Source organism: Salvelinus fontinalis, chromosome 26 (assembly GCF_029448725.1).
Source record: "Salvelinus fontinalis isolate EN_2023a chromosome 26, ASM2944872v1, whole genome shotgun sequence".
Taxonomy (NCBI): Eukaryota; Metazoa; Chordata; class Actinopteri; order Salmoniformes; family Salmonidae; genus Salvelinus; species Salvelinus fontinalis.
The window spans coordinates 45,153,480-45,171,754 of NC_074690.1; the positions used below are offsets into that span (position 1 = coordinate 45,153,480).

General features: G+C 47.3%; 1 protein-coding gene across 1 annotated transcript in view; it reads right to left on the reverse strand.

Moving 5' to 3' along the window:
• Positions 1–18,275, reverse strand: part of LOC129824436 (voltage-gated potassium channel subunit beta-1-like) — a 79,779-nt gene that overhangs the window by 17,849 nt on the left and 43,655 nt on the right. The window contains exon 8 of the mRNA XM_055884087.1: positions 15,159–15,245. Coding sequence (XP_055740062.1) covers positions 15,159–15,245 — 87 coding nt within the window. The remainder of the gene's footprint in view (positions 1–15,158; positions 15,246–18,275) is intronic.

Below are 18,275 nucleotides of genomic sequence, written 5' to 3' on the forward strand. Positions count from 1 at the left end.
TTAGGAAGGACGCCTGTGTCTTTTTACTGACTGGGTGTATTGATACAACATCCAAAGTGTAATTGATAACTTCATCATGCTCAAAAGGATATTCAATGTCTACTTTTTTTTGTGTTACCCATCTACCAATGAGTACCCTTCTTAGAGGAGCATTGGAAAACCTCTGTAGTTGAATATGTGGAAAGTGGTCAAAATTCGTGCTCAAGAAGAAATCCTACAGATCCCCATGTTTGAGTGACAAACTCATTTTACCTATATCAGATAGTTATTTTAACTTTGACATGAACATATTTTGATAAGAATGTGAGAGTAGGGTGATTCCCTTAGCTCGTCTCTCAAACTCATTCCACAGAGGGCCGAGTGTCTTCCTCCCTTGTAATTGATTGATGAAGTAAGGTCACTAATTAGGAAGGAACTCTTCTCGCCTGGTTGTCTTGATCTTAGTTGAAAATAATAATAAATAAAACAGCAGACACTAGGCCCTCCATGTAAGGACTTTGACACACCTGTCTTAGCGGGTCTCAAATCCAGGCCATCAGCACCATCAGCACAAACACCATTACCACCGTCCCAATAAAGGATTGCTCTAGGACATGTGCTTATTGGGTCAGTATAGTTAGGCCCTGTCCAGTACTGAAAAAAGCCTAACCCTTCCTCCCTAGGCACTTGTGTGGATCTGAAACAACTTTATAGGTGTAAGGCTGTAAGAAATAGGGTGAACGCACTTTCGAAGTAAATCTCAACTCTGTTAAAACTACACTCAAGAAACACGTTTATTGATCATTGTGATTCAGGAGTATCATTAATATACGTTAACATCACAGGAGGTTGGTGGCACCTTAATTGGGGAGGAAGCGCTCGTGGTAATGGCTGAAGCGGGAATAAGTGGAATGGTATAAAATACATCAAACACATGGTTTACATGTGATCCCTGCTTTTTGTTGCTTTTTCCACCTTCCCTGCGAGCTGCCCTGTCTGGAACTGCGAGGAGTAACCGCGTAGCCTACGTTGCTACCATGAGAAAGACCAAAGCCGGTGGGAGTACCTTTGAGGATAGGTCTATCACAGGTGGGGGATATTTTAGACAACCAAAAAGATTTCTATAAGCAGTTGTTACAACATCAAGCAAATAACTTCAAGAGTTGTGTACAAATACTGGTGGAGTCAACTAGTAAAAGAATGGACGACCTGATCAGACAGGTCCAGGACCTGATGAACAGTTTGCAGTTCTCCCAGAGTCAGCTCGATGAGTTTAAACAGGAAAATGGCAAGATGAGAGCAATCTGTAAGTCATTGAGAGAGGACTTTAGTTCTGTATGTGAATCCATGATAACAATGACGGACAAATCAGATTATCTCGAGGGACAATCAAGGCAGAACAACATGGTTGTGGGCGGAATTGCAGAATCTCCACATAAGACCTGGACAGAGTCTGAGCTAAAAGTGAAGGAAATGATCTCAGAGAAACTGAAGATGGACCACAGGAAGATTCCCACAGGATTGGAAAACCCACCACCGGCCCACGTGACAGGCCCAGGCCAATAGTGTTTCAAGTTCAAGACAGGCCCAGGCCAAGTTTAAGACAGACCCAGGCCAATCAAGTTCCTGATGTTCAAGGACAATGTAGCTGTTTTGGAAAGAGCCAACAACTTGAGAGGAACATACATTTTCCTCAATGAGGACTATCCTGAAGCTGTGCGCTAGAAGAGAAAATAACTGATCCCGTCCATGAAAGCTGCCAGAGCGCGTGGGGACAATGCTTACATCTGCTATGACAGGCTCATTGTCCACCCTCATTCCCAAAAGCCTGGAAGGGATGAGAGAGCCAAGCCTATGGGTTCATAGATTCAATCCCAGAGCGCGCACACACACACACCAACTGATTAATGGAATTCTTTTTTTTTTCTCTTGCTTAGTTTGTTATTTTCCATATTATGTCAATCTCTGAGAAGCTACCCAGGAAAGGCTTGACGCAGTTGAGTCCGTCTGTTGTTTGCTCCTGCCAAATAAAGTGTGCGCCTGATCACAACTCTCTACTCTCCTGCACCTTTTTTTATTTATTTTTATTTTACCGTTATTTTACCAGGTAAGTTGACTGAGAACACGTTCTCATTTGCAGCAACGACCTGGGGAATAGTTACAGGGGAGAGGAGGGGGATGAATGAGCCAATTGTAAACTGGGGATTATTAGGTGATCATGATGGTTTGAGGGCCAGATTGGGAATTTTAGCCAGGACACCGGGGTTAACACCCCTACTCTTACGATAAGTGCCATGGGATCTTTAATGACCTCAGAGAGTCAGGACACCCGTTTAACGTCCCATCCGAAAGACGGCACCCTACACAGGGCAGTGTCCCCAATCACCTGACTTCTACACCAGTAGCGCACAACCTGACACATATATTTGCCATTTCTGAGACTCATTTAGATAATTCCCTTGATGATACAGCAGTAGCAATACAAGGACATAACATCTATAGAAGAGACAGGAATGCTTATGGGGGAGATGTTTCTATAGACATATTCAGAGCCATATTCCTGTAATGCTTAGAGAAGATCTCTGTCAAGTGTTATTGAAGTGCTGTGTTTGCAGGTTCAGCTGCCTCATCTAAAGCCTATTATTTTGGGGTGTTGCTATAGACCACCAAGTGCTAACAGTCAGTATCTAAATAATGTGTGTGAAATGCTTGATAGTGAATGTGATGTTGTTGAATTCTAGTTTGAAAGACTTGCTTTACTAGAAGTTAAGTGTTACATGTATGAGGAATGTATATGGTGGGGTCAATGGAGGTTGTATAAGAAAGAGCCAGCGCCCTGTATAGTTACTAAGTAAGGGTAAAGGGAATAACATGTTTGCGGTCACTGATAAGGGTGGATAGCTGTTGATTAGTTTGTGGGCCAAGGTCAGGTCAGGTCACATGAAGGGAGAAGGCACAGTTTATGACCCACATCCCTAAACTTCCTGCCTAGCAACAATAATGTAGTGTTTAGAGAAAGGAGGAGACTCTGCCTAAATGGGGGTATAAATATGTGTAAAGAGGTCTTTATCTTTGCAGCTGTTTGACCCAGTGGCTGAATAAACTTGGTTTGAAGTGTAAAACTAACAATGTAAACAGAGATGTCAACTTTCTTGGGGACCTCAGTATTGACTGGTTTTCATCAAACAGTCCGCTCAAGAGGAAGCTTCCCACTGTAACCAGTGACTGTAATCTGGTTCAGGTTATTAATTAATCAACCTCCAGGGTGTTTACAAACACGACAGGAACAAGATCACCCACATGTAGTGATCACATTTTTTGCTTTGACTCTTATGTGGATGATCGAAAAAAATATTTGTTGGTCTGATGTGATTAATAAAGAGCATCCAGACGGGTGCACTTGTTTCATTTGTGAAATTGCTTCTTCCAATTATTGATAAACATGCACCTGTTAAGGAACGGACTTTTAGAAATATTAATGGATTAATGAGGAATTGAAAAACTGTATGGTTGAAAGTGATGGGGTAAAAGGAGTGGCTAATAAGTCTGGCTGCAAATCTGTGGCTGATTTATTGCAGAAGAAAGAAAATAGGTAACTAAACTCAACAACAAAAAAATAAACAAATAAATGAAGCCAAGATCAATGATATAAAGGATGATGGTGGAAAAACTTTGGAGTACCTTAAATTAAATTATTGGGACAAAGACAAATTCAACTCCACCCTTCCATAAAATCAGATGGCGTATTCATCACAAAACCATTTTATGTTGCCAATTATTCTAATGATTACTTTATTGGCAAAGTGGGCAAACTTAGGCAGGAAATGGCAACAATGAACAGTGAGCCATTAAGGCCACTACTACCTGTCATACATTTAATCTGAATCTACAGGAAGGTGTTTGTCCTCAGGCCTGGAGGGAAGCCAAAGTAGTTCCGCTACACAAGAGTGGTAAAGCGGCCTTTACTGGTTCTAACAGCCGACCTATCAGCTTGTTGCCAGCTATCAGCAAACTATTGGAAAAAATGGTGTTTGACCATATACAATGCCATTTCTCTGTAAACAAATTGACAACAGACTTTCAGCATGCTTATAGAAAAGAGCACTCAACATGTACTGCACTGACACAAACGGATGATGATTGGTTGAAAGAAATTGATCATAAGAGGATCGTGGGAGCTGTACTGTTAGATTTCAGTGCAGCCTTTGATATTATTGACCATATCTTGGGTTTTCTTTAAATGGAAACCTCTCAATTTTCAAACATGTAGGGTGTGGTGTACCACAGGGCAGCTCTCTAGGCCCTGCTACCCTTTTTTATTTTTACCAATGATCTGCCACTGGCATTAAACAAAGACTGTGTGTCCATGTATGCTGATGATTCAACCATATACATGTCGGCAATCACAGCTAGTGAAGTTACTGAAACCCTTAACAAGGAGTTGCAGTCAGTTTTGGAATGGGTGGCCAGTAATAAACTGGTCCTGAACATCTATAAAACTCAGAGCATTGAATTTGGTACAAATCATTCCCTAAACTCTAAATCTCAGCTGAATCTGGTAATGAAGGGGTTGGCCCTTTTTAAAATTGTATTTATTAATTTAACCTTTATTTAACTAGGCAAGTCAGTTAAAAACTCATTCTTATTTACAATGACAGCCTACACCAGCCAAACCCGGACAACGCTGGGCCAATTGTGCGCCGACCTATGGGACTCCCAATCACGGCTGATTGTGATACAGCCTGGAATCTAACCAGGGTGTCTATAGTGACGCCTCTAGCACTGAGATGTGGTGCCTTAGACCACTGCGCCACTCGCTGTTGAACAAGTTAAGGATACTAAATTACTTGGTGTTACCTTAGATTGTAAACTGTCATGGTCAAAACATATAGAATTAATGGTTGTAAAGATGGGCGGAGGTCTGTCCGTAATAAAGAGATGCTCTGATTTTTTGACACCACTCTCCAAAAAGCAAGTCCTGCAGGCTCTAGTTTTGTTTTATTTTTACTATTATCCAGTCATGTGGTCAAGTGCTGAAAAGAAAGACCTAGTTCAGCTGCAGCTGGCCCAGAACACAGTGCATGTCTTGCTCTTCATTGTAATCAGAGGGCTAATATAAATCATATGCATGGCAGTCTCACTTGGCTAAAAGTTGAGACTGACTGCATCACTTCTTATTTTTATAAGAAACATTAATGTATGGAACATTCCAAATTGTTTGCATAGTCAATTACGTACAGCTCTGACACACACACCTTTCCCACCAGACATGCCACCAGGGGTCTTTTCAGTCCCCAAATCTACAACAAATTCAAGAAAGTGTACGGTATTATATAGAGCTATTATTGCATGGAACTCCATTTCATCTCATATTGCTCAAATGAACAGCTAACCTGGTTTAAAAAAACAGATAAAGCAATACCTCACTGCACAATGCCACTCCCCTATTTGACCTAGATATTTTATGTGGATGTATTGATATAAAGGCTATGTGTTCCGCTTTAAAATGCATTTAATTCGGACCTTTAGCTGTTCTGACTATTAATGTTCTGTATTGTGTCATGTTGTTTCATGTCTTGTGTGGACCATGTCTGTAATTTCATGATTTTAGGGACAAGGCCAATTGGCCTTCAAGAGATGCCCAATCTACAACAAGGGCAACAAGGCCATTAACCAAAATAGCCAATTAAATTGCTTTGAAAACCGAAATACCCCAGCTATTCTGTCATGAAAAAAAAAGTATATGTAGATAAATAATTAGCCTACATATCAAATTGCAGGTGATGGCCAGACCTATGCTGACATGAGGGAGGCGCTTGAAAATGTAGCCAAACTTTAATGACTGTCACGACTCCCACCGAATGTGGCTCCCCTGCCTGTTTGGGTGGCGCTCGGCGGTTGTCGTCGCCGGTCTACTAGCCGCCACCGATCCCTTTTTCCTTTTCTGTTTGTTTGGTCTTATTGGTTGCACCTGTCCCTTATTTTGTTTCTTGATTTATGTCTATTTAAGCCTGTAAGGCCCGCCTATGTTCGTGCGGGATTATTTTCTGTTAGTCGGGGTGTGCGTGTTTGTGTTCCTGTCCGTTTGTGCCCTGTGTTGGGTCGGACAATTTTTCTATCTGTTTATCGCCTATGGTTTTGGGCATTCGCGTGGGAATCCCAATAAAGACGGTTTTCCCCAGTATCCTCTGCTCTCTGCAAGTGACTCTGCACCCACCACTCCAGGCAATTTGTGACAGAATCCCGCACCTGTAATGGAGTCAGCAGGAGCAGCTGCACCTCCTCTCCCATCTATGGAGGAGCGAGTCCTCCACCACACGGCCATTCTCCACCGTATCGGGTCGGCAATGGACCAGATGATGGAGAGGATGGACCGATGGGAGAGGAGTGGCCTCCCTACCTCATCCCCAGCTCCTCTTCCGCCAGCAGCACCTACCCCTCCTCCGGCGTCCGGATCCGGTGCTCTGCGTCTGGCGCTCCCCAGGGAGTACGACTGAACGGCGGCTGGGTGCCAGGGGTTCTTACTACAGCTGGAGCTGTACCTGGCTACCGTTCGTCCGACTCCCTCTGGGGAGGAGAGCGTGAGCGTCCTCGTCTCCTGTCTGACGGGTCGAGCCCTGGAGTGGGCCAACGCAGTGTGGAATGGCCCAGACTTGGTGAGGGATCACTACTACCTGTTTCACCTGCGACAGGAGACGAGGAGCGCGCAGGACTTTGCACTGGAGTTCCGGACCTTGGCCGCTGGAACGACAGGGCCCTGATGGACCACTATCGCTGTAGCCTCCGGGAGGACGTCCGCAGGGAGCTAGCTTGTCGGGACACCACCCTCTCCCTCGACGAACTTATTGACATGTCCATCCGACTAGACAACATGCTGGCTGCCCTCGGGCATCCAGAAAGGGCCCTGTTGGTTCCACCTCCAGGCCCTCCCGCTCCAATCCCCATGGAGTTAGGGGGAACCGCATCGAGGGGGACCGGAGGAGGAGGCTCCTCCTGCACCAGGTGTGGTCGGAGAGGACACACTGCCGATCGGTGCTGGAGGAGCTCGTCTGGGAGTCGGGATGGTAGGCAGAGCACTCCTCGTTCACCCCAGGTGAGTTAGCACCAGACTCACCCAGGGCTCCCTGTTGGTCATATGTTCCTACTAATTTATTTTTCTGAGTTTTCTCCCTCTCTACAGCATAAGGCGCTAGTCGATTCAGGCGCAGCTGGGAACTTTATGGATCGTGGGCTCGCGTTAAGGCTAGGGATTCCCCTGGTGTCGTTAGACCAACCTTTCCCCGTGCACTCCTTAGATAGCCGACCATTAGGGTCAGGGCTGGTCGGGGAGGCCACGGTTCCACTGGACATGGTAACGCAGGGGGATCATAAGGAGCGGATTAGTCTCTTCCTTATTGATTCTCCTGCGTTTCCAGTGGTGCTGGGGATTCCCTGGCTGGTTAATCACAATCCTGAGATTTCATGGAGACAGGGGGCTCTCCGAGGGTGGTCAGAGGAGTGTTCAGGTAGGTGCCTAGGAGTTTCCATCAGTGCGACGACGGTGGAGAGTCCAGACCAGGTTTCCATTGTGCGCATTCCCTCTGAATATGCCGATTTGGCTATCGCCTTCTGTAAGAAGAGGGCGACCCAATTACCACCTCATCGACGAGGGGATTGTGCGATAAACCTCCTGGTAAACGCAGCACTTCCGAGGAGTCACGTGTACCCGTTGTCCCGGGAGGAGAAAGTGGCTATGGAGACATATGTCACTGAATCTCTGGGACAGGGGTATATTCGGCCCTCCACGTCACCAGTCTCCTCAAGCTTCTTTTTTGTGAAGAAAAAGGAGGGAGGTCTGCGTCCGTACATTGATTATAGAGGTCTAAATTCCATCACAGTGGGGTTTAGTTATCCGCTATCTCTCATCGCCAAGGCAGTGGAATCATTTCACGGGGCGTGTTTCTTCACAAAACTGGACCTTAGGAGTGCGTATAATTTGGTGCGTATCCGGGAGGGAGATGAGTGGAAGACCGCGTTTAGTACCACATCTGGCCATTATGAGTACCTCGTCATGCCGTATGGGTTGAAGAATGCTCCAGCCATTTTCCAATCTTTCGTAGACGAGATTCTCAGAGACCTGCACAGGCAGGGGGTGGTAGTGTATATTGATGATATACTGATCTATTCTGCCACACGCGCCGCGCACGTGTCTCTGGTGCGTAGGATACTTGGGCGACTGCTGGAGCATGACCTGTACGTCAAGGCTGAGAAATGTGTGTTCTCCAAACAAGCCGTTTCCTTCCTGGGTTATCACATTTCCACCTCTGGGGTGGTGATGGAGTGTGACCGCGTTACAGCCGTACGTAATTGGCCGACTCCGACCACGGTAAAGGAGGTGCAGCGGTTTTTAGGGTTTGCCAATTACTACCGGAGGTTTATCCGAGGCTTTGGTCAGGTGGCTGCTCCCATTACCTCACTGGTGAAGGGGGACCGGGCGCGCTTGTGCTGGTAAGCAGTGGCGGGCAGAGCCTTCAGTCGCCTGAAGGACCTGTTCACCAACGCTCCCGTGCTGGCTCATCCGAACCCCTCTTTGGTGTTCATAGTCCGAGGCTGGGGTGGGAGCCGTGCTATCACAGCGCTCGGGCATGCCACCGAAGCTCCGCCCTGCGTTTTCTTCTCGAGGAAGCTCGGTCCGGCGGAGCGGAACTATTTCGTGGGGGACCGGGACTTGTTAGCTGTAGTCAAGGCTCTGAAGATGTGGAGACATTGGCTTGAGGGGGCCAAGCCCCCTTTCCTCATCTGAACTGACCATCGTAACCGGGCAGCGAGGAGATTGAATCCGCGTCAGGCCAGGTGGGCCATGTTTTTTACCCGATTTCGTTTTACAATCTCCTATAGGCCAGGCTCCCTTAATACGAAGGCCGACGCGCTGTCCCGCCTATATGACACCGAGGAGCGGTCCACCGATCCGACTCCCATCCTTCCAGCTTCATGTCTGGTAGCACCGGTGGTATGGGAGGTGGACGCAGAGATCGAGCGGCCGTTACGGTTGGAACCTGCACCTCCTCAGTGTCCAGCAGGGGTTCAGTACGTGCCGCGGGGTGTCCATGATCGGTTGATTCGATGGGCCCATACACTACCCTCTTCGGGTCCTCCTGGTATCGAGAGGACAGTGCGGAGTCTTAGGGGGCGGTACTCTTGGTCCACGTTGGTTAAGGACGTGAGGTTTTATGTCTCTTCCTGCTCGGTGTGCGCTCAGAGCAAGGCTCCTCGACACCTGCCTAGAGGGAAGTTACAGCCCGTCCCCGTTCCACAACGGCCGTGGTCGCATTTGTCGGTGGATTTTCTCACCAACCTTCCCCCGTCTCAAGGAAACACCACGATCCTGGTCGTTTTCTAAGTTCTGCCGTCTCATCCCGTTGCCCGGTCTCCCTACGGCCCTACAGACTGCGGAGGCTCTGTTTACCCATGTCTTCCGGCACTACGGGGTGCCTGAGGACATAATTTATGATCTTGGTCCCCAGTTCACGTCCAGAGTTTGGAGGGCGTTTATGGAACGGCTGGGGGTCCCGGTCAGCCTAACCTCGGGTTTTCACCCGAGAGTAATGGGGGAGGCTTGGGCAAGTTGCAGCAGGGGGTGCTGAGCTGTTGGCCGGCGTAGGGGTAGCCAGGTGGAAAGCATGGCCAGCTAGTAGAAAAATGCTTATTGAAATGATCAATTATCGTAGCTTTATCGGTGGTGACAGTGTTTCCTAGCCTCAGTGCAGTGGGCAGCTGGGAGGAGGTGCTCTTATTCTCCATGGACTTTACAGTATCCCAACTTTTTAGAATTAGTGCTACAGGATGCAAATTTCTGTTTGAAAAAGCTAGCCTTAGCTTTCCTAACTGACTGAGTATATTGGTTCCTGACTTCCCTGAAAAGTTGCATATTGCGGGGGCTATTCGATGCTAATGCAGAATGCCACAGGATGTTTTTGTGCTGGTCAAGGGCAGTCAAGTCTGGGGTGAACCAAGGGCTATATCTGTTCTTAGTTCTACATATTTTGAATGGGGCATGCTTATTTAAGATGAGGTGAGGAAAGCACTTTTAAAGAGCAACCAGGCTCTCCTCTACTGACGGGATGAGGTCAATATCCTTCCAGCATACCCAGGCCAGGTCGTTCAGAAAGGCCTTTTCGCTGAAGTGTTTTAGGGAGCATTTGACAGTGATGAGGGGTGGTCGTTTGACCATGGACCCATTACGCACGCAGGCAATGAGGCAGTGATCGGTGAGATCCTGTTTGAAGACAGCAGAGGTGTATTTAGAGGGCAAGTTGGTCAGGATGATATCTAAGAGGGTGCCCATGGTTACGGATTTAGGGTTGTACCTGGTAGGTTCCTTGATAATTTGTGTGAGATTGAGGGCATCTAGCTTAGATTGTAGGATGTTAAGCATGTCCCAATTTAGTTCACCTAACAGTACGAACTCTGAAGATAGATGGGGGGCAATCAATTCACATATGGTGTCCAAGGCACAGCTGGGGGCTAAAGGGGATCTATAACAGGCAGCAGCGGTGAGAGATTTGTTTGTGGAAAGGTGGATTTTTAAAAGTAGAAGCTCGAATTGTTTGGGCAAAGACCTGGATAGTATGACAGAACTCTGCAGGCTATCTCTGCAGTAGATTGCAACTCCGCCACCTTTGGCAGTTCTATCTTGTCGGAAAATGTTATAGTTAGGGTTGGAAATTTCTGGATTTTTGTTGGCCTTCCTAAGCCAGGATTCAGACACGGCTAGGACATCCGGGTTAGCGGAGTGTGCTAAAGCAGTGAATAAAACAAACGTAGGGAGGAGGCTTCTAATATTAACATGCATGAAACCAAGGCTTTTACGGTTACAGAAGTCAACAAATGAGAGCACCTGGTGAATGGGAGTGGTGCAGGGGGCTGCAGGGTCTGGGTTAACCTCTACATCACCAAAGGAACATAGGAGGAGTAGGATAAGGGTATGACTGAAGGCTATAAGAACTGGTCATCTAGTGCGCTCGGAACAGAGTAAAAGGAGCAGATTTCTGGGCGCGGAAGAATAGATTCAAGGCATAATGTACAGACATGGGTATGGTAGGATGTGAGTTTAGTGGAGGTAAACCTAGGCATTGAGTGACAATGAGAGAGGTTTTGTCTCTAGAGGCACCAGTTAAGCCAGGTGAGATCACCGCATGTGTCGGGGGTGGAACAAAGGGCTAGTTAAGGCATATTGGGCAGGGCTGGAGGCTCTACAGTGAAATAAGACAATAATCACTAACCAAAACAGCAATAGACAAGGCATATTGACATTAGGGAGAGGCATGTGTAGCCGAGTGATCATAGGGTTCAGTGAGTAGCACTAGATGAGTCAGGGAGCCAATTCAGTAGTGCTACTACGCCAGGCGAGCTGGAGACATGGCGATTCAGACAGCTAGCGGGCCGGGGCTAGCAGATGGGCCTCCGGGAACATCGTAACGGAAGAGCCTGTTGAAACCACCTCGGACAGTTATGTCGGTAGACCAGTCGTGATGGATCAACGGGGCTCTGTGTCGGCAGTAAAGGGTCCAGGCCAATTGGCAAACAAGGTATTGTAGCCCAAGAATTGGCTGATGGACGTCTTTGGCTAGCCGGGAGATGGACCTAGCTCGAGGCTAGCTCCAGGCTAACTGGTGCTTTCTTCGGGACAGAGACGTTAGCCAGGAGTAGCCACTCGAATAGCAGCTAGCTAGCTGCGATGATCCGGTGTAAAGGTTCAGAGTTTGCGGTAGGAATCCGGAGATATGGTAGAGAAAAAGCAGTCCGATATGCTCTGGGTTGATATCGCGCTGCGCAGACTGGCAGGAATTGACCGGGCTGAGGCTGGCTGATGTCCGAGTAGTCAGTGGCTAACTGACTACTAGCTTGTAGCTACTTAGCTGGCTAGCTTCTGGTGGGGTTCCGGTTCTAAAGTATAAAAAATAGCAGATCCGTACCACATTGGTTGAGGCGGCGTGTTGCAGGAGAGTATGTTCTGTCCGTAGATCGAAATTGAGATTAAAAAATATATACGAAGAAAACGATATATACACGGGACGGGACAGGACAACACAAAAACAGACATCCGACTATTACACCATCTCTTCAGTAGGTCCTATGATTGTGTAGTCTGGCCCAGGTGTGTGAAGGTGAACGAAAAGGCACTGGAGCAACGAACCGCCCTTGCTGTCTCTGCCTGGCCAGTTCCCCTCTCTCCACTGGGATTCTCTGCCTCAAAGCCTATTACAGGGGCTGAGTCACTGGCTAACTGGTGCTCTTCCATGCCGTCCCTAGGAGGGGTGCATCACTTGAGTGGGTTGAGTCACTGACGTGATCTTCCTGTCCGGGTTTGGCGCCCCCCCTTGGGTTCGTGCCGTGAGGGAGATCTTTGTGGGCTATCCTCGGCCTTGTCTCAGGATAGTAAGTTGGTGGTTGAAGATATCCCTCTAGTGGTGTGATCTTCCTGTCCGGGTTGGCGCCCCCCCTTGGGTTCGTGCCGTGAGGGAGATCTTTGTGGGCTATCCTCGGCCTTGTCTCAGGATAGTAAGTTGGTGGTTGAAGATATCCCTCTAGTGGTGTGGGGGCTGTGCTTTGGCAAAGTGGGTGGGGTTATATCCTGCTTGTTTGGCCCTGTCCAGGGGTATCGTTGGACGGGGCCACAGTGTCTCCCGACACCTCCTGTCTCAGCCTCCAGTATTTATGCTGCAGTAGTTTGTGTCGGGGGCTAGGGTCAGTCTGTTAGATCTGGAGTATTTCTCCTGTCTTATCCCGCGTCCTGTGTTAATTTAAGTATGCCCTCTCTAATTCTCTCTCTCTCCTTTTTTTCTCCCTCTCTCTCTTTTGCTTTCTCTCTCTCGGAGGAGGACCTGAGCCCTAGGACCATGCCTCAGGACTACCTGGCTTGATGACTCCTTGCTGTCCCCAGTCGACCTGATCGTGCTGCTGCTCCAGTTTCAACTGTTCTGCCTGCGGCTATGGAACCCTGACCTGTTCACCGGACGTACTACCTTGTCCCAGACCTGTTGTTTTCAACTCTAGAGAAGGCAGGAGCGGTAGACAAATTCTGAATGATCGGCTATGAAAAGCCAACTGACATTTACTCATGAGGTGCTGACCTGTTGCACCCTCTACAACCACTGTGATTATTATTATTTGACCCTGCTGGTCATCTATGAGCATTTGAACATCTTGGCCATGTTCTGTTTTAACCTCCACCCGGCACAGCCAGAAGAGGACTGGCCACCCCTCATAGCCTGGTTCCTCTCTAGGTTTCTTCCTAGGTTCCGGCCTTTCTAGGGAGCTTTTCCTAGCCACTGTGCTTCTACACCTGCATTGCTTGCTGTTTGGGGTTTTAGGCTGGGTTTCTGTACAGCACTTTGTGACATCAGCTGAGATGTAAGAAGAGCTTTATAATTGATTGATTGATGACCACATTTCCACTACCTCTCATAAATTGTTAGTACTTATTAATTCTATATAGCTGGACATCTCTCCATCGTCTTCTTAAAATGCACATTGAAGTGAATCTCAGCTCTCTTAAAAGTACACTGAAGAAAAACTGTTTTATTGATCAGGAGTAACATTATAACAGGGTGAAATGACCCACCAACATTAGACCACTATACAGAAAGCCCGAAAATTGCTGAGAGAATAGTAAGATTAACTGATAACTGATGCAGACATGGTGCTGTAGCAGAAAGATTGGATGGACATGAACCAAGATGTTGTGAGTTCAAATCCCAGGTGAGGACAAGATGAATATGAATTACTTTATAGATGCAAAATGTATTCATGTATGTCAATGTGTTTCAAATATGTAAATTGAAAACACTGAATGTTAAATAGCACTGTGGGTGTCCCTAACCTTGCCAAAGATCAGTGGTTCACCAATTATGGCCTTGATAGGCTCTACAACAGTAACAACGGGTGATGTGTAAAGGAAACCCTTTTATTTTGGAGAGAACATTTCTTCGGGATCGTCAGGTGACGTCCTGACAAATGATACACAGAAATGTTTCTGCAACGTTCCCATGAAACGTGTTTAGAACATGAATATACAGTATTTTATTCTGAGAACACGGCAACCCCGTCCTGGTAACTCTAACATCAGCACATACTAAATAGGTTTTCATGAGCTTTTTGCTAACATACAATGTTCTCCCTACTAACGGAAAACTAGACACTCAAATATCTGGGGAACATTAAGGGTAACATTGCAAAAACGTTCTCTTTCCCTAAAATTGTTAGCCTGGGATAGGATCACAGCTGGGTGTGTGCGTGTGAGAGAGAGTTTGTGTGTGTGTGCGCGTGCGCGTGCCTGTCTGTCAGTCCATCTGTCCGTCCATCTATCCATCTGCTTTGCTTTCTGTGTCTGTCAATCGGTCAATCAGTATCGTATTTAGTAGTGATGGGTACATCAGAAGAGACAACATTTGTCTGTTGTTGGCCGTGGGGCAAAGACGATCTAGCAACCTTTCTTTGAAAATGTCTACGCATGGTGCATGTGTGACAGACGTCAGCGGCTCTGGGTGACTGGCTCAGGTTGTGTACAGTCTGGACCCCCGGTGGCTTGTCTAGGGCTGAGGGAGTAAGAAGGATCCGAGCTTAGAGAGAACAGCAGGGGCTGTCTAGCCACTCCAAGAAATAGAGGAGGGGATGGAGAAAGAGAAGGCGGTTTAGAGACAAGAAATCTCTAGCGAGTTAGTGATGTGACCCACTCTGGTATAGGAGAGCCAAGAACGAGCGGAAGTAAGTAAGCGAGACAAAGGCAGAGAAAAAAAAGAGCAAAGAGACACAAATTAGAGAAAGATAAATTAAAGAAGAGGAGCACAGTGGGACTTCTATCTCCATGGAGACCAACCCCAAAATACACCAGCTACCCTCGAGGGGGGCTCTAATCCTGTTTCAGTAGAATGAGGGGAGGGGAGCAACACACACAGAGGCCTTGTTGAAACTTACTGAACACAGAGAGGGGGGGGGGGGGCAGTGTGTACATGCCTGTGTGAGTGTGTTTGTTTGCCTGCTTGTGTGTATGTGTGTGTGTGTGTGTGTGTTTGTGCATGCACATTACCGTGTGTGCATGTGGAACAAACGAGTGCCAAAGTAAACCAACAACAATACCATCAATCACTCCCATCCCTGAGAGTCACCCTCTCCCTCCCTCTTCCCCCGGGGTCTCTCACCCTCCATGGGGGTGTTGCTGTCGGGCCGGTTGGCAAACACCACATCCACATACTCCAGCTGCATCCTCTGTAGAGAGCTCCTCAGACCTGCGGGACAGAGAGAGAGGGACAGAGAGAGAGGGACAGAGAGAGAGAGGGACAGAGAGAGAGACAGAGAGAGAGAGAGGGACAGAGAGAGAGAGAGGGACAGAGAGAGAGAGGGACAGAGAGAGAGAGGGACAGAGAGAGAGAGAGGGACAGAGAGAGAGAGAGGGACAGAGAGAGAGAGAGGGACAGAGAGAGAGAGAGGGACAGAGAGAGAGAGAGGGACAGAGAGAGAGAGAGAGAGAGAGGGACAGAGAGAGAGAGGGACAGAGAGAGAGAGGGACAGAGAGAGAGAGGGACAGAGAGAGAGAGAGAGAGGGACAGAGAGAGAGAGAGAGAGAGAGGGACAGAGAGAGAGGGACAGAGAGGGACAGAGAGAGAGGGACAGAGAGAGAGAGGGACAGAGAGAGAGAGGAACAGAGAGAGAGAGGGACAGAGAGAGAGAGAGAGAGAGGGACAGAGAGAGAGAGAGAGGGACAGAGAGAGAGGGACAGAGAGAGAGGGACAGAGAGACAGAGAGAGATAAACACCTGTTAGAAACCTGCAGGTACAGAACACAACAAGCCACAGAGGATCTGAGGGAAGGTGAGGGAGACCTTTCCTCCTCTGTCTCTCTCACCCTGTCAGATGAAGGCTTTGCTGTTTGAATCCCGAGAGGGAAGAGGAATGCGGGGTAGAGATGAATGAGGTATTGTGTCTGTCAGCTCAGCTCCATTCACAAAAACTAATAGGAGAGCAGACATAGATGAAAGGATGGAGAGGAGAGGATGACAGGAAAGGCAAAGAAAAGAGGTGTGTACCTGAGTGTGTACATGAGTGTGTACATATGTGTGTTTGTAAAAGTGTTTTTACGTGTATACTGTATGAGTGTCTGCGCATGTGTGTGTGTGTGTGTATACGTGTGTACATTTCTGTGACAGATGAATGCCAGTCCTTAATCCTGTAAGGGAGTCATGCTCTCCCTTGTCACCATTCACACATCCTAATCCATGTCCTGTCATCTACAACCCGGTAATCCCAGGAACATTACACACATGCGCGCACACATGCATGTGCACGCGCACACACACACACACACTAATCGGAGTCTGCTCTGCCATGATTTTTATAAGGCTCTGAAGGGACTCTATTTTGATGTGACTCACACACACTCACACGACTTGCACTGATTAGGCAGTCTTAAGGCCTCTACTTGTCTCTATTTTTGGAAGATTAGAGAGAAGTGGATAGAAGGGTAATACATCAAATTAATTCCATTGGTGGATATTGGATAAAGGAGGAAACAAGGACGGTCATGAACAAAGTCCTGTTTAAAAATCTCTTTAAATATCCTGTCAATCAGTAAATAAAACCACCCCCCCAAAAAAATCCTTGTCCAACACCAGTTTGCCTCACGAACCCTCTACTATAGGAACCAGTTTAGACATCACTCAAAGATATGAATACGGACATCAACTGTCTTTCTCGGCCCAACATCGATTATCTTGAGGTGACACCGCCTCACCTGCCAATGCCCTTCAAAAAAAAAATGCTGTGAACAGCCGTCTCTTTTAGACAATCAGATGCTGCATCGATGAGCCCGCAGTGACAGCCACATCAACGGTTTAAATAGGTTGTCATCAACTGTGTCTCTCAGCCAATCGTGTGCTTCATCAGTTCGCCTGCGGTGACATCCACCACATTATGGTGACACAGGCGCTGTGCCTCAGTATTGTTATCTATCCTCCAGACAGGACAGCTGAGCCCAACTCATTTGCTATGCTCTCTTTCTCACTTTCTCACTATGTTTTCTCACTTTCTCTCACTTTATCTTGCCCGCTCTCTTCCTCTCTCTTCTCCCTCCCTCTCTCCCTCTCTCTCTGTCTCTCCCCCCTTCTCCCCATTCTTTATCTCTCATGCTAAACATACGATTCTGTTCTTCTTTGGGGGGAAAGCTAGAAGCTGATATGAATGTTAATACTATATGAGAGTGCTGCAGGAGGTGCAGGCACTGCTGTGGACGGGACATTGTTGGGCTGGATCAGGGAATTGGTTTGGGGCAGCGTGCAGATTGGGGTAACCTGGTTGTCAGGTTTAGCTGTGTAATACCCTGAAAACTGTAAAATAGGAGACTGGAGGGACTGAAAGGGGAAACATGGAAAGGTAAAGTGGGAGATGGCAGGAGAGGAGAGGACAGAAAATAAGAGGAGAGGAGAGGAGAGGAGAGGAGAGGAGAGGAGAGGAGAGGAGAGGAGAGGAGATGCTCGGAGAGAAAAGAACAGGAGAGGACACTACAGGACACGACGGTATGGATAGAGGGGTGCTCATGTCTATCATATCATATTACAAATGGACCAACTCAAGACCCAGAGACATCCGACCCTGAACGGTGGTAGAGACATACAGGTACTTCAAAAGAGGAGGTTAAAGTTCAACTGAGCACATAGGAGGAAATAAAATAAAAGTGTATTGGTTACATGCGTATGTTTAGCAGATGTTATTGCGAATGTAGTGAAATGCTTATGCATCTAGATCCGACAGTGCAGCAATATCGAACAATTTCACAACAACACCTAATACACACAATCTAGTAAAGGAATGGGATGAGAATATATAAGTATCAAATATATGGATGAGCAGTGACAGAGCGGCTAAGATGCAATAGATAGTAAAGAATAGATAGTGAAGGATACAATATACATTATATACTGTATGTATGAGATGAGTAATGCGAGATGTGTAAACATTCTTATTAAGGGGCATTATTAAAGTGTCTACTGTTCCATTTATTAAAGTGGCCAATGATATCAAGTCTGTAGGTAGGCAGCCGCCTCTCTGTGCTAGTGGTGGCTGTTTAACAATCTGTGGCCTTGAGATAAGAGCTGTTTTTCAATCTCTCTGTCCCAGCTTTGACGCACCTGTACTGACTTTGCCTTCTGGATGGAAGCGGGGTGAACAGGCAGTGGCTCGGGTGGTTGTTGTCCTTGATGATCTTTTTTGCCTTCCGGTGACATCGGGTGTTGCAGGTGTCCTGGAGGGCAGGTAGTTTGCCCC